We start from the raw sequence: 21,817 nt of genomic DNA, 5'->3' as shown, positions 1-21,817 counted from the left end.
TGCGCTGTTTATGACTTCAAGCCTATCAACTCCCAAGATTAGGCTGGTGTAACCGATGTGAAACGGCTAGCTAGTTAGCGGGTGCGCGCTAATAACGTTTCAAACATCACTCACTCTGAGACTTGGAGTGGTTGTTTCCCTTGCTCTACATGGGTAACGCTGCTTCGAGGGTGGCTGTTGTCGATGTATTCCTGGTTCGAGCCTAGGTAGGAGCGAAGAGGGGGACGGAAGCTATACTGTTACACTGGCAATACTAAAGTGCCTATAAGAACATCCAATAGTCAAAGGTATATGAAATACAAATCGTATAGAGAGAAATAGTCCTATAATTCCAATAACTACAACCTAAAACTTCTTACCTGGGAATATTGAAGACTCATCTTAAAAGGAACCACCAGCTTTCATATGTTCTCATGTTCTGAGCAAGGAACTTAAACGTTAGCTTTCTTACATGGCACATATTGCACTTTTACTTTCTTCTCCAGCACTTTGTTTTTGCATTATTTAAACCAAATTGAACATGTTTCATTATTTATTGGAGGCTAAATTGATTTTATTGATGTATTATATTAAGTTAAAATAAGTGTTCAGTCAGTATTGTTGCAATTGTCATTATTACAAATAAAGAAATAAAAAATAATAATAATAAGGGGAAAAAATTGGCCGATTTAATCGGTATCGGCTTATTTTGGTCCTCCAATAATCGGTATTGACGTTGAAAAATCATAATCGGTCGACCTCTAGTTTTCTTCCGCAAGGTGGAAAAGAAGGCGTTCGAGGACATGATCCACACATTAGACCCCCCCCCCAGTACAAACTGAGAAAATACTTATCAAAAACAGAAATTCTGGACCTTTACAACAGAGTCCGACGAGAGGTCCAGGTTTTAGTGTCGGGTACGGATCATTTTTCCTCGACCACAGACATTTTGGTCCAGTGTTAACACGACACCGTACGTTTCTCTTAACACTACACCTTACTGAAGACAGGAAACGGCATTCAAAATGCTTGAAGAAAAGCTTTTTTCCCAGAACACCACACAGCCGACCAACTAGTCCACGCACTCCGTGGAGGCACTAAAATAACGGACATTTTTGAAGAGAATCTGTCCGCAATAACAACAAACATTACAGCTACAATCAGAAGACTGGGCTGGAAATGGTTAAATTGTTTTGGCCACAATTTAAATCTTCACAGTAACAAACTCTGTGTAGAATGAGTAACAGAGAACAGAGGGAACCTTGGTAGTCTGCCTCACTATTACTGTCTCCTTCTCACACAGCTGGCCTAAACAAAACGAGACCTGGAAGCATAGGCCGAGCTTGGCCTCAAAGAGCATTGAGTCTAGTCACAGTAACTACATTTTAAAACAATATATTATCATGTGTAATGTGTAGCCTTGGCCATGCACAAATCAATTCCAATTTTAGCGAAAAAATTCATTTGAGTTAGGTTATAATTGTTAATAGGCTATTACTGTTTTGCTACGCTGTTACAAGCTGTGGTGATTTAAAAAAAAAAACTTTGTTCTAATGTAATGTCACATTTCTATCCACACAGGACAGTGCGACTTGTTTGGGGTCAAAACAGAAAATTATAAAGAATACTAGAGCAGTCTCCAGCAATTCGACGGGTAACGGAGGCAATTCGACGGGTAACGGAGGCAATTCGACGGGTAACGGAGGCAATTCGACGGGTAACGGAGAAAGACAGACGCGCTACCCTTCGTCATGGCAAGACATCGCTGTTTTTTGGAGTCCATCAACCAAGCGCTGAAGCCAGTGAGTGAATTCACTGACATCTCAGCGGCGCAGTATGTCACCATCTCCTCATTCCATCCCAATTGGCTCACACTGTTAAAGGAAGAAATCTTAGTGGACAAAGATGGAGGCATTGCACTGATCTGAAGGCTTGGTGGGGGAAACAAAAAAACATCACCTTCATCGACCCTCGCTGCCGTTGGGACCATGATAGCACACGGGACGAGACTGAAAACAAAAGGTTGAGCATGAGGTAATCACCCTCGGACGAGCGCCTGTCAGAATAAGAGTGGAAGGGAGTGGGCAGTCTAATTGGGAAGAAGGACTCAGCTGCCGCACTAGCTGCCTCCCGCCATTGAAGAAAGGGCAGCGGCCCAACTGACAGCTTACCTGCATGAACCATCTATTGAAGGAGAGGAGGACCCACTGCTCTGGTGGCAGAGAAATTAACGTAGTTTTCCTTTTTACTCGCAAAGGTTGCCCACAAGTACTTGTGTATATGTACCACATGTTCAGCTTCAGAGCGAGTCTTTTGGCATGGCAGGGAATGTCGTCACTCTTCAGAGATTGATTCCTGAAAGGTGGATGTGCTGGTCTTTTTGGCAAAGAACGTGGATGTTTTTTAGCTGCAACCAGCAGTAGTGAATTTAGTTAAGAGGTCCTGTGCAGTTTTTTTCAGGAATTTGATAGCCTAGGCCAAGCCTATATAGTAGCTTATATACCTCAACATGTGTAATTCCTCTGTGTGCAATTCAATGCTAAACTGTTCTTATTGTTTATTACTATTTGGATTATTTGGGTTTGTTTTTAAGACCGGTGAACATGCTAACAATTAGCTATTTTGACTGTCCTATTTTACCTGGCGTCTAAGCTGCTGGTAATTTCGAAGGCCTAAGTCTATATGTTGTTGTTGCTCAATATGTGCAATATTCATGCTGCTGAACAAGTCTTATTGTAGTACTTTGTGTTATTTCTTATTTAATAATTTTGTTATATTTTGTATCTTGTGTCGTAGGCTACACTGTTTGTCCTGTTTTGGAAGCATGCAGCAACTGCTAGTCATTTCCATTCCAGGAGGCCTAAAGTTTCTCTCACTTAGTTGTTTTCATGAATAAATATTTACTCTCTTATTGCACTCGGACGTTGTGTGTTTCTATTTGAAGAAACGTAATGCTCTTTGTTCGTTTGCCAGCATGCAGAGTTAACGCCTTGATTCCCACCCTATCTGCAATCTTCTTGTTTATATAAACATTTGGCAATACCGTAAACCCAAAGATGGTATGAAGGTATTGAGAAAAATGGATACCACCCTATTCCAGACTTGGTGCATCGTTACCGCTTGCCGTGCGGTAGCAGAGAGAACAGTCTATGACTTGGGTGGCAGGAGTCTGACAATTTTTAGGGCCTTCCTTTGACACCAACTGATATAGAGGTCCTGGATGGCAGGGAGTTCGACCCTAGTGATGTACTGGGCCGTACGCACTACCCTTTGTAGCATCTTGCGGTCGGATGCCAAGCAGTTGCCATATCAAGCGGTGACGCAGTCTGTCAAGATACTCTCAATGGTGCAGCTGTAGAACTTTTTGGAGGATCTGAGGACCCGTGACAAATCTTTTTGCAGCCTCCTGAGAGGGAAGAGGCGTTGTCATGCCTTCTCAACGACTGTGTGTGTGTGTGTGTGTGTGTGTGTGTGTGTGTGTGTGTGGACCATGATAATTGATTAGTGACGTGGACACAGAGGAACCTTCAACCCGCTCCACTACAGCCCTGTCGATGTAGACTGGGGGGCGTGTTCGGCCCTCCGTTTCCTGTAGTCCACCATCAGCTCCTTTTGTCTTGCTGACACGCTGAAGGAAAGGTTGTTGTCCTGGCATTCACACTGCTAGGTCACTGACTACCTCCCCTATAGGCGGTCTTATTGTTGTTGGTGATCAGGCCTAACACCGTCGTGTCGTCAGATAACTTAATGATGGTGTTTTGGAGTTGTGTCTGGCTACGCAGTCGTGGGTGAACAGGGAGTACAGGAGGGGACTAACGCATCAATGCTGCGTAATTCTGCAGTCAAACTTTTCATTATGTAATCCAAAAAGTTTACTGCATATGTGTGCAATAAAAGTTCAACATTCACCTTTTTTGCTACTATTTCTGTAAAGTCTACGTGTACAATTTGATGCATACGTTGGATAGATCCAATGTATGCCCCACACAGAACGCACTGCAACTGCGTCTGCAATGGAAACGCAGCGTTCCAATGGAAATGTATGTACTTCTGGTGTACCAAAACACCGCACCCCTGAGGGGGCCCCCAGTGTCAGCGTGGCGGATGTGTTGTTGCCTACCCTCACTACCTGTGATGAGCTTTGAGGGCATCATGGTGTTGAACTCTGACCTGTAGTTTATGAACAGTGTTCTCACATAGGTGTTCCTCTTATCCAGGTGAGAGAGAAGGCAGTTTGGAGTGCAATAGAGGTTGGGTCGGTCCAGGGTGTCTGGGATGATGATGATGATGTTGTGAGCCGTGAGTGCTGCTGCAGGGTTTCTGTAAATGTTAGGGACCCATATGCAACCTGATTCGGGCATCCACCCACCATGCTCAGAATGACACGAAGTCACATTTACATTATGGTATTTAATTTGAACAGAACATGGCGTGTCCTTACCGTGCACTTTGAAGCCAAGTAACGAACAGAAAAATCACTAGCCAGTGCATGAGTTTCAAGTTTGGGGAAGGTAACTTTCACCATAAAAAAAATTCACCTTTTACAATAAAGCATTCCATGCGTTTGCAGACCTATGTAATATAGCCTACTCATCCTAATGTGATGAGTAGATTTGTGTAGTCGTAATTTAGGCTAATAATAGAACTCGATCACTGTTCACAATGCGTGGCTGAGCACGTATAGCGTAGAGGCCTGGACTACTACACTTTTATGACTGGAGACATTTGCAGAATATTGTTTTTTTAATACACTAGATTACAGGGTAGCCTACATCGCAGACACTGACAAACGGATCAATAAACACGACGTTGTCCATATAATATCCCTATGAGGAAGGGGAGACAAATAGAATATGACGTACGTCTAAACTGGAGGAGGAAATTGATGTACCGGTATATAAAAAAACGTTTAAACGGCACCGACCCAACATGATGAATAGTGAATACTGCTCAGTGCCTCTCACCCGGGGATATGGCCGATGCTCTCCGCTGGTGCTTAGGAGATGGGCTATAGGCCTACTGTTGTTGACAATTATTACAACTAAAACATAGGTTAGTCTTCTCATTTTCTTCTCTTTAAAACAGTAGCCATTTTGTTTTCCACACGTTGAATGTTGAAATATTGCGATATGCCTGGCTGGACCGCCTCTACTTTTCACTGACTGTCGCAACTCAACAATCATCTATTTGGTGTTTCCTTCCAACTGTAGACAAGGGAAGCTAATGATCCTCTGTGGCCACATCATACTTTAGTAGCCTATATGAATGATTTGATTTAGTTCTGTATAGACAGGAGTAGGCTAATTAGGCTGTGTGATTTTGGCGTGTCTATGTCATTCTACCATCCCCCATTGTAGAAAAGTTGCTCTATTCTATTGGTCAGCTTGTCGAGAAAGAAATGGCCCAACCAGACTCTGGGATGATAGATCATAAATTCATACCACCAGTAGGCCTAGGCAACATATACAAATAAAACGATTTGATCTGATCCAACAGATCAGAACGTTTTAGCTTCAAATGTTGATCAACTATTATTTGTTAACATTATTAGTGCAGTAGGATATGGGTGAATGGGCATCTGGCTACCAGACAATGAGAGGAAGTTAAAACCACTAGAACCTGAGAGAAAGAGTCTACTGGTTTCAATGGCATATGGAAGTCTGTATAAAACAATAGGTTACTGGTTTCTATGGCATATGGAAGTCTTTATAAAACAATAGGTTACTGGTTTCAATGGTATATGGAAGTCTTTATAAAACAATAGGTTACTGGTTTCTATGGCATATGGAAGTCTGTATAAAACAATAGGTTACTGGTTTCAATGGCATATGGAAGTCTGTATAAAACAATAGGTTACTGGTTTCTATGGTATATGGAAGTCTATAAAACAATAGGTTACTGGTTTCTATGGTATATGGAAGTCTGTATAAAACAATAGGTTACTGGTTTCTATGGCATATGGAAGTCTGTATAAAACAATAGGTTACTGGTTTCAATGGCATATGGAAGTCTTTATAAAACAATAGGTTACTGGTTTCAATGGCATATGGAAGTCTTTATAAAACAATAGGTTACTGGTTTCTATGGTATATGGAAGTCTATATAAAACAATAGGTTACTGGTTTCTATGGTATATGGAAGTCTGTATAAAACAATAGGTTACTGGTTTCTATGGTATATGGAAGTCTTTATAAAACAATAGGTTACTGGTTTCTATGGTATATGGAAGTCTGTATAAAACAATAGGTTACTGGTTTCTATGGCATATGGAAGTCTTTATAAAACAATAGGTTACTGGTTTCAATGGCATATGGAAGTCTTTATAAAACAATAGGTTACTGGTTTCTATGGTATATGGAAGTCTATAAAACAATAGGTTACTGGTTTCTATGGCATATGGAAGTCTGTATAAAACAATAGGTTACTGGTTTCTATGGTATATGGAAGTCTGTATAAAACAATAGGTTACTGGTTTCAATGGCATATGGAAGTCTGTATAAAACAATAGGTTACTGGTTTCTATGGCATATGGAAGTCTGTATAAAACAATAGGTTACTGGTTTCAATGGCATATGGAAGTCTGTATAAAACAATAGGTTACTGGTTTCAATGGCATATGGAAGTCTGTATAAAACAATAGGTTACTGGTTTCTATGGTATATGGAAGTCTATAAAACAATAGGTTACTGGTTTCTATGGCATATGGAAGTCTGTATAAAACAATATGTTACTGGTTTCTATGGCATATGGAAGTCTTTATAAAACAATAGGTTACTGGTTTCAATGGCATATGGAAGTCTTTATAAAACAATAGGTTACTGGTTTCTATGGTATATGGAAGTCTTTATAAAACAATAGGTTACTGGTTTCTATGGCATATGGAAGTCTGTATAAAACAATAGGTTACTGGTTTCTATGGCATATGGAAGTCTGTATAAAACAATAGGTTACTGGTTTCTATGGCATATGGAAGTCTATAAAACAATAGGTTACTGGTTTCAATGGTATATGGAAGTCTGTATAAAACAATAGGTTACTGGTTTCTATGGTATATGGAAGTCTTTATAAAACAATAGGTTACTGGTTTCTATGGCATATGGAAGTCTTTATAAAACAATAGGTTACTGGTTTCTATGGCATATGGAAGTCTTTATAAAACAATAGGTTACTGGTTTCTATGGCATATGGAAGTCTATAAAACAATAGGTTACTGGTTTCTATGGTATATGGAAGTCTTTATAAAACAATAGGTTACTGGTTTCAATGGCATATGGAAGTCTGTATAAAACAATAGGTTACTGGTTTCTATGGTATATGGAAGTCTATAAAACAATAGGTTACTGGTTTCTATGGTATATGGAAGTCTTTATAAAACAATAGGTTACTGGTTTCAATGGCATATGGAAGTCTGTATAAAACAATAGGTTACTGGTTTCAATGGCATATGGAAGTCTGTATAAAACAATAGGTTACTGGTTTCAATGGCATATGGAAGTCTGTATAAAACAATAGGTTACTGGTTTCTATGGTATATGGAAGTCTATAAAACAATAGGTTACTGGTTTCTATGGTATATGGAAGTCTTTATAAAACAATAGGTTACTGGTTTCAATGGCATATGGAAGTCTGTATAAAACAATAGGTTACTGGTTTCTATGGTATATGGAAGTCTATAAAACAATAGGTTACTGGTTTCTATGGTATATGGAAGTCTGTATAAAACAATAGGTTACTGGTTTCTATGGTATATGGAAGTCTTTATAAAACAATAGGTTACTGGTTTCTATGGTATATGGAAGTCTGTATAAAACAATAGGTTACTGGTTTCAATGGCATATGGAAGTCTTTATAAAACAATAGGTTACTGGTTTCTATGGTATATGGAAGTCTGTATAAAACAATAGGTTACTGGTTTCAATGGCATATGGAAGTCTTTATAAAACAATAGGTTACTGGTTTCTATGGTATATGGAAGTCTGTATAAAACAATAGGTTACTGGTTTCTATGGTATATGGAAGTCTGTATAAAACAATAGGTTACTGGTTTCTATGGTATATGGAAGTCTGTATAAAACAATAGGTTACTGGTTTCTATGGTATATGGAAGTCTTTATAAAACAATAGGTTACTGGTTTCTATGGCATATGGAAGTCTTTATAAAACAATAGGTTACTGGTTTCTATGGTATATGGAAGTCTGTATAAAACAATAGGTTACTGGTTTCAATGGCATATGGAAGTCTGTATAAAACAATAGGTTACTGGTTTCAATGGCATATGGAAGTCTGTATAAAACAATAGGTTACTGGTTTCTATGGCATATGGAAGTATGTATAAAACAATAGGTTACTGGTTTCTATGGCATATGGAAGTCTGTATAAAACAATAGGTTACTGGTTTCTATGGCATATGGAAGTCTGTATAAAACAATATGTTACTGGTTTCTATGGCATATGGAAGTCCTTATAAAACAATAGGTTACTGGTTTCTATGGCATATGGAAGTCTGTATAAAACAATAGGTTACTGGTTTCTATGGTATATGGAAGTCTGTATAAAACAATAGGTTACTGGTTTCAATGGCATATGGAAGTCTTTATAAAACAATAGGTTACTGGTTTCTATGGCATATGGAAGTCTTTATAAAACAATAGGTTACTGGTTTCTATGGTATATGGAAGTCTATAAAACAATAGGTTACTGGTTTCTATGGCATATGGAAGTCTTTATAAAACAATAGGTTACTGGTTTCTATGGCATATGGAAGTCTTTATAAAACAATAGGTTACTGGTTTCTATGGTATATGGAAGTCTTTCTAAAACATAATTGCCTTTTGATATGTTCAGATTTTGGTAAAACATGTTAAACATCCAGTCCCTGTGTCACATTCAGGACAGCCCACATCCCTTGGTTCTTCTCAGGGACTCCTCCATCTGGCTTCCCCTTATACACTTGCAAGCTAGTCTGGTGTCTTGGTTATCGAAGCGGATAATTCTGGAAATAATCAGGACATTTTCCAGAGACATTGTTGCATGGAAAAGTTCTCTGCCAGTTTCTCCATCCCACATGGATTCTGTGGATTCCCCATTGGATCTGAAAACACCAACAAGGATAAGAACCCCAAAGTATGCATGTAAATGAGTTTGGTCCAACTCCTTCCATCTCTCTCCAAAAACACACCTTCCCTCCAAATTAGTGCAGTCCAGAATGATTTTCTGGATGGTGTCTGGGATGAACAGTTCAAAGAAGACTTTATGTCCTACACTACTTGTATGAAATGAGTACCCACCATCCGCGTCGGCCCTGGTTGCCTCCTTATCCCATTAGCAGTCATGCAGGGCGGCTCGTTCCATGGGCAAGAACACCGATTCACAATTTTTTGACAAAAAATATTTCTCGTCCTCCTGGCTGCTGACGGGCTGGTCCTGGTCCTGGCTGCTGACGGGCTGGTCCTGGGGCTGGCTGATGACGGGCTGGTCCTGGGGCTGGCTGATGACGGGCTGGTCCTGGGGCTGGTCCTGGGGCTGGCTGCTGACGGGCTGGTCCTGGGGCTGGTCCTGGGGCTGGCTGCTGACCGCTGACGGGCTTGTCCTGGGGCTGGCTGCTGACGGGCTGGTCCTGGTCCTGGGGCTGGCTGCTGACGGGCTGGTCCTGGGGCTGGCTGCTGACGGGCTGGTCCTGGTCCTGGGGCTGGCTGCTGACGGGCTGGTCCTGGGGCTGGCTGCTGACGGGCTGGTCCTGGCTGCTGACGGGCTGGTCCTGGGGCTGGCTGCTGACGGGCTGGTCCTGGGGCTGGCTGCTGACGGGCTGGTCCTGGGGCTGGCTGGTCCTGGGGCTGGCTGGTCCTGGGACTGGCTGCTGACGGGCTGGTCCTGGGGCTGGCTGCTGACGGGCTGGTCCTGGGGCTGGCTGCTGACGGGCTGGTCCTGGGGCTGGCTGCTGACGAGCTGGTCCTGGGGCTGGCTGCTGACGGGCTGGTCCTGGGGCTGGCTGCTGACGGGCTGGTCCTGGGGCTGGCTGCTGACGGGCTGGTCCTGGGGCTGGCTGCTGACGGGCTGGACCTGGGGCTGGCTGCTGACGAGCTGGTCCTGGGGCTGGCTGCTGACGGGCTGGTCCTGGGGCTGGCTGCTGACGGGCTGGTCCTGGGGCTGGCTGCTGACGGGCTGGTCCTGGGGCTGGCTGCTGACGGGCTGGTCCTGGGGCTGGCTGCTGAAGGGCTGGTCCTGGGGCTGGCCGCTGACGGGCTGGTCCTGGGGCTGGCCGCTGAAGGGCTGGTCCTGGGGCTGGCTGCTGAAGGGCTGGTCCTGGGGCTGGCTGCTGACGGGCTGGGGCTGGCTGCTGACGGGCTGGTCCTGGGGCTGGCTGCTGACGGGCTGGTCCTGGGGCTGGCTGCTGACGGGAACTGTTCCTGGGGCTGGCTGCTGACGGGAACTGTTCCTGGGGCTGGCTGCTGACGGGAACTGTTCCTGGGGCTGGCTGCTGACGGGAACTGTTCCTGGGGCTGGCTGCTGACGGGAACTGTTCCTGGGGCTGGCTGCTGACGGGAACTGTTCCTGGGGCTGGCTGCTGACGGGAACTGTTCCTGGGGCTGGCTGCTGACGGGAACTGTTCCTGGGGCTGGCTGCTGACGGGAACTGTTCCTGGGGCTGGCTGAGGGTCAAGCTCATCCTCTTCTTACAACTCACTGTTAGATTCTGAATTAACAGAGACATGATCCTCATTCCAAAGTGGAAGACGTTCCTTCCACACTAGCTTCTCTCTCTGCAAAAAATGTTTCTAAGGCCCTCTCAGCAGAGATTATTTTTGCCATACTGATTGATTATGGTAAGGAGTCACACATTCAAAGCTATTTATTTGTTGTGTCCCTCCCCCAATTTGCAGCTGGCTGGGGTAGAGTGTGGGGAAAATACAGAATTTTTTACAATGTATCGAAATAATGTATTGTAATAACATTGTGCAGGTTCCCGCAAGACATTGTGTAGTTTCACACACTACAAAGGGTAAAGAGTGGGAGACAGGCAGGGAGACAGACAGACAGGCAAGGAGACAGACAGGTTCTTGGTGCTGTGTGTAAACAGCAGGCCCAGGGAGGAGGAAGACAGAGTGAAGGCACTCAGCAAACCTTTTTGTTTCATTTTTACTTGTTTTCACCTACACACACACTTTCCCACACTTTTATTACCCTGCGGTCCAGCTGACCTAACACCTCATATGTAATATAAATGTGTAGGGGGTTCACAGTGCGTTCAATGAAAATGAGCCAAGGTCAATGAGTCTCAGGTTGAAAAAATAAATCATTGTATAATTTTTCTTTTAGTAAACGTTGAAAATGGGTCCCACAGACCCGAACACCACACAAAGGTTAATGAAGCCAGTGACTGATGTGGTAAACTCTTCAATGTTATCGTTTGAATCTCGGAACATATTCCAGTCTGTGCTAGCGAAACAGTCCTGTAGCTTAGCAACCGCTTCATCGGACCACTTCCGTCACTGGTACTTCCTGTTTTGAATTTTTCCTTGTAAGCAGGAATCAGAAGGATATCGTTATGGTCATATTTGGCCAAATGGAGGGCGAGGGAGAGCTTTGTATGTGTTTCTGTGTGTGGAGTAAAGGAGATCAAGTCACCTCTAGTTGCAAAGGTGACATATTGCAGCGCCATCTCGCCAAATACACAAGTTGCAATTTATAAATGTGGGTGTGCATCAGCAGTTTCTCTCATATCATTCACTGACAGTCACTCAATTAGCCCTTGTCAGCAAAAATATTATATTAGTAAGTTAATCTAGTGGCTAGCAATTTAAACTAGTAGTAATCATGGTTGAATTACCGACCCCATCTTGATTTTTATTTTCTCTCTCACTCAAATATCATATTAAAAATTGCAAACATTTCTGTCAACCCTATGGAAAAATATACTGCTCAAAAAAATAAAGGGAACACTTAAACAATACAATGTAACTCCAAGTCAATCGCACTTCTGTGAAATCAAACTGTCCACTTAGGAAGCAACACTGATTGACAATACATTTCACATGCTGTTGTGCAAATGGAATAGACAACAGGTGGAAATTATAGGCAATTAGCAAGACACCCCCAATAAAGGAGTGGTTCTGCAGGTGGTGACCACAGACCACTTCTCAGTTCCTATGCTTCCTGGCTGATGTTTTGGTCACTTTTGAATGCTGGCGGTGCTTTCACTCTAGTGGTAGCATGAGACGGAGTCTACAACCCACACAAGTGGCTCAGGTAGTGCAGCTCATCCAGGATGGCACATCAATGCGAGCTGTGGCAAGAAAGTTTGCTGTGTCTGTCAGCGTAGTGTCCAGAGCATGGAGGCGCTACCAGGAGACAGGCCAGTACATCAGGAGACGTGGAGGAGGCCGTAGGAGGGCAACAACCCAGCAGCAGGACCGCTACCTCCGCCTTTGTGCAAGGAGGAGCAGGAGGAGCACTGCCAGAGCCCTGCAAAATGACCTCCAGCAGGCCACAAATGTGCATGTGTCTGCTCAAACGGTCAGAAACAGACTCCATGAGGGTGGTATGAGGGCCCGACGTCTACAGGTGGGGGTTGTGCTTACAGCCCAACACCGTGCAGGACGTTTGGAATTTGCCAGAGAACACCGAGATTGGCAAATTCGCCACTGGCGCCCTGTGCTCTTCACAGATGAAAGCAGGTTCACACTGAGCACATGTGACAGTCTGGAGACGCCGTGGAGAACATTCTGCTGCCTGCAACATCCTCCAGCATGACCGGTTTGGCGGTGGGTCAGTCATGGTGTGGGGTGGCCGCACAGCCCTCCATGTGCTCTCCAGAGGTAGCCTGACTGCCATTAGGTACCGAGATGAGATCCTCAGACCCCTTGTGAGACCATATGCTGGTGCGGTTGGCCCTGGGTTCCTCCTAATGCAAGACAATGCTAGACCTCGTGGCTGGAGTGTGTCAGCAGTTCCTGCAAGAGGAAGGCATTGATGCTATGGACTGGCCCGCCCGTTCCCCAGACCTGAATCCAATTGAGCACATCTGGGACATCATGTCTCACTCCATCCACCAACGCCACGTTGCACCACAGACTGTCCAGGAGTTGGCGGATGCTTTAGTCCAAGTCTGGGAGGAGATCCCTCAGGAGACCATCCGCCACCTCATCAGGAGCATGCCCAGGCATTATAGGGAGGTCATACAGGCACGTGGAGGCCACACACACTACTGAGCCTCATTTTGACTTGTTTTAAGGACATTACATCAAAGTTGGATCAGCCTGTAGTGTGGTTTTCCACTTTAATTTTGAGTGTGACTCCAAATCCAGACCTACATGGGTTGATAAATTGGATTTCCATTTATTCTTTTTGTGTGATTTTGTTGTCAACACATTCAACTATGTAAAGAAAAAAGTATTTAATAAGATTATTTCTTTCATTCAGATCTAGGATGTGTTATTTTAGTGTTCCCTTTATTTTTTGAGCAGTGTATATAGAATTACAGGAAATTAGCTGTAAAACTGCACATTTTTGTTTCTGCCCTATTGGCAAAATCAGTATAATTGAATGAAGTTATAAAATTGCTAAATCTTCTCCCCATGGCAAAATGTGTAGAATGGCAGCAAACTTGCTTTAAAACTGCGGGAGGGAGGCGCTTAAGTGCTTTGCTCGCAAGGTGGGGGGGGCAACAATTTCTCGTAGGGCCCCCAAAAGGCTAGGGCTGGCTCAGACTGAATATGTGGGTAAGCAGACACTTTGATCGGTAACTTTGATAGGGTGTAGGCCCATCTCTGTTCTAAACAGAGCAAATCCAAACAGAGTTCAGCGATCTCAGTTTGAGCTTTTTTATACAAGTAGTGGCGTCTATGGCTTCGGTCCAGGGTGGAGACCATGTCTCCTCTTCAGTATGACTGGATGATGTAATGAGATGGTGTGCGTGTGTGGTCTCTAACCGGGCCTTCATCCATTCCTCTTCCCACCCCAGGTGACAGCCCCTAGCTTCCAGTCTTCCCCACTCTTGAGTGCTCCCTCAACTCAGAGACTAAATGCAACTGGACCAGGGGGCTTGTGGGTATGAAGTGGCTGGGCCAATCCAAGAGCATGGTGTTGAATGGCAGCAGGTACTCCACCAGTGAGCAGCAGCCCGTGAGCCAGAGCCAGACCCGCTCCCAGCAGCAGCTACACCCACAGAGGAGCTCTCTACGACCAGGGACTGGCAGCAGGAGATGTAGTCGCCGTGAGTACTGGGACTAGGAAAGTATTCTATCATATCTGGGTCATATTCATAAGTGCACACCGTATCAAAACATTTTACAATTAAAAACATTTTGCAGCAAAGACAAAGAGTTTCTTATTGGACACGTTGAGGTAATCCTGTCCCATTTTCACTCCGTTGGCTTCAGTTTGTTTCCTAGTGAATGACCCTGGGCCTCGTTCAGTTTGTTTCCTAGCGAATGATCCTGGGCCTCGTTCAGTTTGTTTCCTAATGAATGACCCTGGGCCTTGTTCAGTTTGTTTCCTACCGAATGACCCTGGGCCTCGTTCAGTTTGTTTCCTAATGAATGACCCTGGGCCTCGTTCAGTTAGGACAAAACATTTTGAAACAGGGCCGTAGGCCTACTGTGTACTTGATACTGTCCAATAACGGCACAGATTTTAGTTTTTCTGTTGCAAAATGTTTCGCTATGGAATGACCCACTGATCCTAACCTTAACCAATAGTGGGGAAAATGCAACACGATTAGCGTCTTGGGAACAGTTCCCGGGAACACCAAATCACTGTCAAAAGCTCCACCATTAACGGAACCATTTTAACAAAATATCTTGACGGTCAATTTTTGCAGTGAATATAACAAATTAAAGGCTTATTATTATTATTATTATTATTATTATTATTGTTATTATTAATATTATTAACAATTTGCATTGTGAAAAGTAATGTAACATTGCTTATGATTTTATACTCCCAATTGTTATTAATTTTGGAAGAAAATATTTATTAATAATAATTTGACCAATGTCCACGGTGGTGCTGCCGTCCGCAATTGAAATTGTATTATTTTTACAAAATGTATTTTATTGTTCTTCTTTTTATTAATTACAGTTGGGACTATTAACGGTATTATAGTCGATATTACATTACGTTTCACAATGCAAATTGTAAATAATAATACGTCTTTCATTTCTTACATTCACTACTAAAATTGACCAATTTGACCGCCAAGACTTTTGAATGGGATTTGGTGTTCCCCGCAATGGAAAAGGTTTGGAACCACTGGGTAACTTCACCGTACTCATTTACTCTCATGTTTTTCCCAGGGTTCAGTGCGGCCAGCCTGGAGGCGGAGCGACGCTGTATCCCGTCCTCTGGGATGACCGCCAAGGAGCTGTGTGAGCACGATGACCTCACCACCAGCCTCATCCTCGACCCTTACCTGGGCTTCCAGACACACAAGATGAACACCAGGTCTGTCAGGGGCCTTAACCCTAACCTTAAACCTGACTCTGACCCTTAACCCTTATCCTCAACCAATACCTGGGTTTCCAGACACACAAGATGAACACCAGGTCTGTCTGGGGCCTTAACCCTAACCTTAAACCTGACTCTGACCCTTAACCCTTATCCTCAACCAATACCTGGGTTTCCAGACACACAAGATGAACACCAGGTCTGTCTGGGGCCTTAACCCTATCCTTAAACCTGACTCTGACCCTTAACCCTTATCCTCAACCAATACCTGGGCTTCCAGGCACACAAGATGAACACCAGGTCTGTCTGGGGCCTTAACCCTAACCTTTAAAACCTGACTCTGACCCCTAACCCTTATCCTCGACCAATACCTGGGCTTCCCATGCTAAACTCTTGACTGATTTTAAAGAGTGTGAGATTTTGGCAATTAAACTCATGGATATCATTTTATATGTCTGCGTGCAGTTTGAAGGTTGCTAGCTAGCGTTAACTCAATGACTGGATGTCTATGGAGTTCTAGTCTGCGTGCTAACACTAGTTAGCAACGGCTCCTGAAACAGCCTTCAACTTCCTTGAAACTGCATGCAGAGACATAAAAATGGTCACACTGTCCCTTTAAGATCAGTGACAGGTTAGTATCCAGCCACCGCATGCTCCTCCTCGTCTCCCTACAGCGCAGTGGGCCTCGTCTGCCTACAGCGCAGTGGGCCTCGTCTGCCTACAGCGCAGTGGGCCTCGTCTGCCTACAGCGCAGTGGGTCGCATCACAGATTCCAGATAGTGTCAACATCATTACATTTGTCATGTGTTTTTAAGTAGAATGTCCTTTTAAAAAAGTCCCCAGAAGAGACCTTCTCAGTCGTTCTACCCCCCAAAGAAATCTCTGCATCATTTTTGTGGTGTTGCCAGGCAACCTGTCTATATCCCTACCTCTGGACTTCCAGACACACACAGGAACACCAGGGCCTGTATTTACAAAGCATCTCAAAGTAGTGAGTGCTGGTCTAGGATCAGGTTCCCCCTCTTATTCAATAGGATTTAAAAGGCCAAACTGATCCTAGATCAGCACTCGGGGACACTTTGTGAATATTTCCTCCTCTCTCATCACCGAGCCAGGTCTAGACCTCCTCTTTCCTCCGCTCTCATCACTGAGCCAGGTCTAGTCCTCCTCTTTCCTCCTCTCTCATCACTGAGCCAGGTCTAGACCTCCTCTTTCCTCCTCTCTCATCACTGAGCCAGGTCTAGACCTCCTCTTTCCTCCGCTCTCATCACCGAGCCAGGTCTAGACCTCCTCTTTCCTCCGCTCTCATCACTGAGCCAGGTCTAGACCTCCTCTTTCCTCCGCTCTCATCACTGAGCCAGGTCTAGACCTCCTCTTTCCTCCGCTCTCATCACTGAGCCAGGTCTAGACCTCCTCTTTCCTCCGCTCTCATCACTGAGCCAGGTCTAGACCTCCTCTTTCCTCCGCTCTCATCACCGAGCCAGGTCTAGACCTCCTCTTTCCTCCGCTCTCATCACTGAGCCAGGTCTAGACCTCCTCTTTCCTCCGCTCTCATCACTGAGCCAGGTCTAGACCTCCTCTTTCCTCCGCTCTCATCACTGAGCCAGGTCTAGACCTCCTCTCTCATCTCTGTCAGAGTGCTACTGTCTGGAAAAGCAGTACAGAAATCTAATCAATTGCAGTTACTAGAGGTGGGACCAAGTCATTGTTTTACAAGTCACAAGTAAGTCTCAAGTCTTAGCACTCAAGTCTCAAGTCAAGTCTCAAGTCAAGACCGTCAACTCTCAAGTCCTAAACAACTCATGATATGCTCTTCACCAAATGTAATCCCATTTCATATTTTTAACAGTAATAGTTAGTATATTACATTTACGGAAATCATGAATGCTTTTAAAAATATATTTTACTTTCCAAATAAACGTTATATTTCCATGGAAATACATGGGTAGCCATAAGAAAGACCCCCCCCCCCCCCAATAGCTTTCGACTATCAAGGCTCGCTATGGGGCGCAATCGGGCGATGTAGGCTTGTACACAATTGCCCAACCTTAACACACACACTGTGTGTGTGGTTACAGTAGACTGACATATGTCAATGGCTTTAGGAACAGCAGTAACATCAGGCAGGATTTAGGCTACCAACTGCCTAGCCAGTTGTAGCTCAATCTTGGGAGCAATGATCACGTTCCCGCACTGACTGACTGTGTGGAGGCTCATTGATTTAACGTTACGTTAGCCTACATGCTACACTGGCAATGTTATGAATGATATAGCTGTCGGCTATATTAGCCACGACTTACCATTCTTTGTGCAGCTTCAAATGTCGAACAAAGTTGGAAATTTTTGTGCCTCCGTCTATAATTTTCTTCCCGCATGTTTTGCAAGTTGCAATCCCTTTTTTGTTGATACAGCGTAGTCTTTATATTCTAAAATAATAATTTGGGGTATCATCTTTCCAAGGGCTCCATCTGAATTCACTCGCCAACGTTCCTCTGCACTGCCACGCACAACTTTTTCTCAGCTGGCACAACTTGATTGGCTGCTGTTCAATTCAAACTGTACTCCGTTAAATGAAGAAGTTGATGCGCTGCATACTTTAAAAAAATATATTTGGCCTTGGGGAGGGTATCAAGTCAGTTTGAGTCAAAAGGCTCAAAAGGCTCATGTCCAAGTTAAGTCACGAGTCATTGGTGTCAAAGTCGAGTTGCAAGTCATCATATTTGTGACTCGTGTCTGACTCGAGTCCAAGTCGTGACTCGAGTCCACACCTCGGGCAGTTACTCACAATGAGCACGTTAGGATGTATCAGGAAATGTTTTGTATGTGAAATGTTGTCTCTTATCCACTTATAGTCTTCCTTCTAGATCTTTTGCTAGATAATATGAATTGTATTTGGAAACCGGAATGTTTTGTTGTTATTGATGACACCTGTGATATCGTGACAGGTTTCGACCAATCAAGGGAAGACAGGAGGAGCTGAAGGAGATTATTGAGCGGTTCAAGAAGCATGACAACCTGGAGAAGGCTTTCAGAGCACTCACCTCTGGAGACTGGTCCAGACACCACTTCCTACACAAGTCTAAAGCCCAGGAGAAGCTCTTCAAACAGCATGTGAGATTACAACACCACAGAGTCACAAATGGCAGGTCACATACAGGACTCTGGTGAAAAGTAGTGCACTATATCATTTGGATGCACGCCACAAGTAGCACGGTTGATAGTGAAACACATATCTCTTATTGATGGGGTGCTGGGCAGTCATTATGAAGGGCTCCCGAGTGGCGCAGCGGACTAAGGCACTACAGACCCTGGTTCGATTCCAGGCTGTATCACAACTGGCCGTGATTGGGAGTCCTATTGGGCGGCTCACAATTGGCCCAGCGTCTTTCAGGTTAGGGTTTGGCCCGGGTATAGGCCGTCATTGTAAATTAAGAATTTGTTCTTAACTGACTTGACGAGTTAAATAAATAATAAATGAAGTAGAGCCTGCACCAATCAACTGATCTAACAACATACCCTTAATTAGGATGGTTACGAGTCCCTTCTGTTTCTTGTAACGTTTTTGTTGTTTTCCATTTTGTTTGCAGGTATTTGTGTATCTCCGGATGTTTGCGACTGACAGTGGGTTTGAGATTCTCCCGTGTAACCGCTACTCCTCTGAGCAGAACGGAGCCAAGATCGTGGCAACAAAGGAATGGTGAGGAACGCTGGTTTTTTTTCACACTTCCTGCTGTTCTGACATCATCTTCATTGAAATGGCCAGACCTTCTCTCAAACCACTAAAATCACTATGCTCTTTAGTCCTTGATTTTCTGTGTCGTATTGATCACGTCTCTTATTTGGATCGACATTTCTTTCTCTCTTTCTCTTGTACTTCAGGAAAAGGAACGATAAGATTGAGTACTTGGTGGGCTGCATCGCCGAGCTGTCGGAGAGCGAGGAGAACATGTTGCTGCGTCACGGGGAGAATGACTTCAGTGTCATGTACTCAACACGCAAGAACTGTGCTCAGCTGTGGCTGGGGCCTGCAGCCTTCATCAACCACGGTACGTCAGTCTCCACTGCCAACACAATACAGGTTGTCATTGGAAATACCAACGGGATCTGTATAAATTACTACACCACATTTAAATGTATCAAAATATTACAAGTAAACCAAACTTACATGAAAAATACAGCGAGCACTCCCAAATAAAGTTTACAGATAGATTTATTCTGGGTAGTTACAATGGATGTTTGGGTCTGTCTTCAACACGGAAACAGATAATAGGTGTTTAATATCAGACCCTGGTCAAAAGTAGTGCACTAAATAAGTACTAGGGTGCCATTTGGGGCACGGTCTTTGTCAGTGTTCCAGAAGGCCAATTCAAGTTAGTCTCTCTCTGTGAGGAAACTGGGATCCTAATCTTCTGTGTTTTTTCTTTTTTCAGATTGCCGGCCAAATTGCAAGGTGAGTGTGACGAAGCCCAGGGCTCAATACAATAGGCTGCTACCATTGGTGAGTGTAACGAAGCCCAGGGCTCAATACAATAGGCTACTACCCTTGGTGAGTGTGACGAAGCCCAGGGCTCAATACAATAGGCTGCTACCCTTGGTGAGTGTGACGAAGCCCAGGGCTCAATACAATAGGCTGCTACCCTTGGTGAGAGGGATGAAGCCCAGGGCTCAATACAATAGGCTGCTACCCTTGGTGAGAGTGATGAAGCCCAGGGCTCAATACAATAGGCTGCTACCCTTGGTGAGAGGGATGAAGCCCAGGGCTCAATACAATAGGCTGCTACCCTTGGTGAGAGGGATGAAGCCCAGGGCTCAATACAATAGGCTGCTACCCTTGGTGAGAGGGATGAAGCCCAGGGCTCAATACAATAGGCTACTACCCTTGGTATGAGTGACGAAGCCCAGGGCTCAATACAATAGGCTGATACCCTTGGTGAGAGTGATGAAGCCCAGGGCTCAATACAATAGGCTGATACCCTTGGTGAGTGTGACGAAGCCCAGGGCTTAATACAATAGGCTGCTACCCTTGGTGAGAGTGAGGTTAACACAATACACTTGGTGTATTGATTTAAGATGGCAGAAAGAGGGTGGTTCACACACAGACAATAAAATATATTATTATTTGTAATGTCATTTTCTTTCTTGGTGACAACAAAAGATTGGTAAAACATGCCTTAACAAAGTTGTGACTGAAAATTTTCACTTCATTAAAAGTTTTCAATTCTTTTCTTTGCTTTGAATTCTCCTACCCACCTGTGATAAATGTTACCTCAGGGTCCATATTTATAAAGTACTGATTTAGGATCATGTCCTTCCCCTCCATATAATCGTATTCATAAAATTGTATTTTGTCACATGCGCTGAATACAACAGGTGTAGACCTTACAGTGAAATGCTTAATTAAAAGCCCTTAACCAACAATGCAGTTTTTAAGAAAATAGAATTAAGAAAATATTAACAAAATAAACTAAAGTAAAAAAAAATAAAAATGTATGAATCTCTAACAGTTTTAGTTGTGTATCTAGATGGCTGAAGGTATAAATGAATCTCTAACAGTTTTAGTTGTGTATCTAGATGGCTGAAGGTATAAATGAATGTCGTGGTGTGTTCCAGTTTGTGTCGACGGGTCGTGACACGGCCTGTGTCAAGGTGCTGAGGGATATCGAACCAGGAGAGGAGATCTCCTGTTACTATGGCGACGGATTCTTTGGGGAGAACAATGAGTATTGTGAATGCTATACATGTGAACGGTATGTGTGGTCTTGACATCCATTTTCTATTGATTCAATAACAACAAAATCTGTTGGTTTTCCATCTTTCTTTCTTTACATCATTTGATGTAATGCGACGCAATGACACAATTAATACAAAAACATAAATAGACTTTAAGCAGGGTTTATTCATATGGCTGAAGGAATATGAAAACAAGGTATTACCACTTAAGGCATATTTTGTGAACTTTACTGGTCCTTGTTTGTTGTTTTTGCAGACGTCTCACTGGTGCTTTCAAATCCAAAGCCGGGCTGCCGGCGGAGGCTCCGGTGATCAACAGCAAGTACGGGTTACGGGAGACGGACAAGCGTCTGAACCGGCTGAAGAAGATGGAGGCAGGAGAGGGCAGCAGGAACTCCGACAGCCACTCTGTGGGCTCCCACACCGACATAGACTCTCAGGACATACCAAACACACACACATGTAAGAACAGGTTGAAACCAGGGTTGAAATTAGGGCTGAGGTTGGGGTCCGTTCAGGTTGGGGTTTTAGGTGGATCCCCTCCCCTGCTTGTATTGTTACAATTCCCTATGCTGAATTTGGGATTTTTTATTTTTGTTTATGTGTAAAACGAACCACAATTTTAACAGTTACTTCAAGAATGACGTTTACATTGAATTTAGGA

The 21,817-nt window shown here is 43.9% G+C and overlaps 1 protein-coding gene across 4 annotated transcripts in view; it reads left to right on the top strand.

Moving 5' to 3' along the window:
- The window catches only part of LOC115203585 (histone-lysine N-methyltransferase KMT5B), a 34,880-nt gene that overhangs the window by 8,702 nt on the left and 4,361 nt on the right, over positions 1-21,817 (top strand). For 2 of the 4 annotated variants that reach the window (XM_029768376.1, XM_029768374.1), the window contains exons 2-9: positions 13,940-14,191; positions 15,273-15,420; positions 18,369-18,534; positions 19,011-19,120; positions 19,303-19,469; positions 19,854-19,873; positions 21,034-21,170; positions 21,410-21,615. In XM_029768376.1, the coding sequence (XP_029624236.1) occupies positions 14,029-14,191; positions 15,273-15,420; positions 18,369-18,534; positions 19,011-19,120; positions 19,303-19,469; positions 19,854-19,873; positions 21,034-21,170; positions 21,410-21,615 (1,117 nt within the window). In that variant the 5' untranslated portion in view covers positions 13,940-14,028. The other 2 variants (XM_029768377.1, XM_029768378.1) reach the window with 2 other exon arrangements.

Source organism: Salmo trutta, chromosome 12 (genome assembly GCF_901001165.1).
Source record: "Salmo trutta chromosome 12, fSalTru1.1, whole genome shotgun sequence".
In the NCBI taxonomy this organism is placed as follows: Eukaryota; Metazoa; Chordata; class Actinopteri; order Salmoniformes; family Salmonidae; genus Salmo; species Salmo trutta.
The sequence above is the reverse complement of the archived record's forward strand: the minus strand, read 5'-3'. Positions and strand labels throughout refer to the sequence as shown.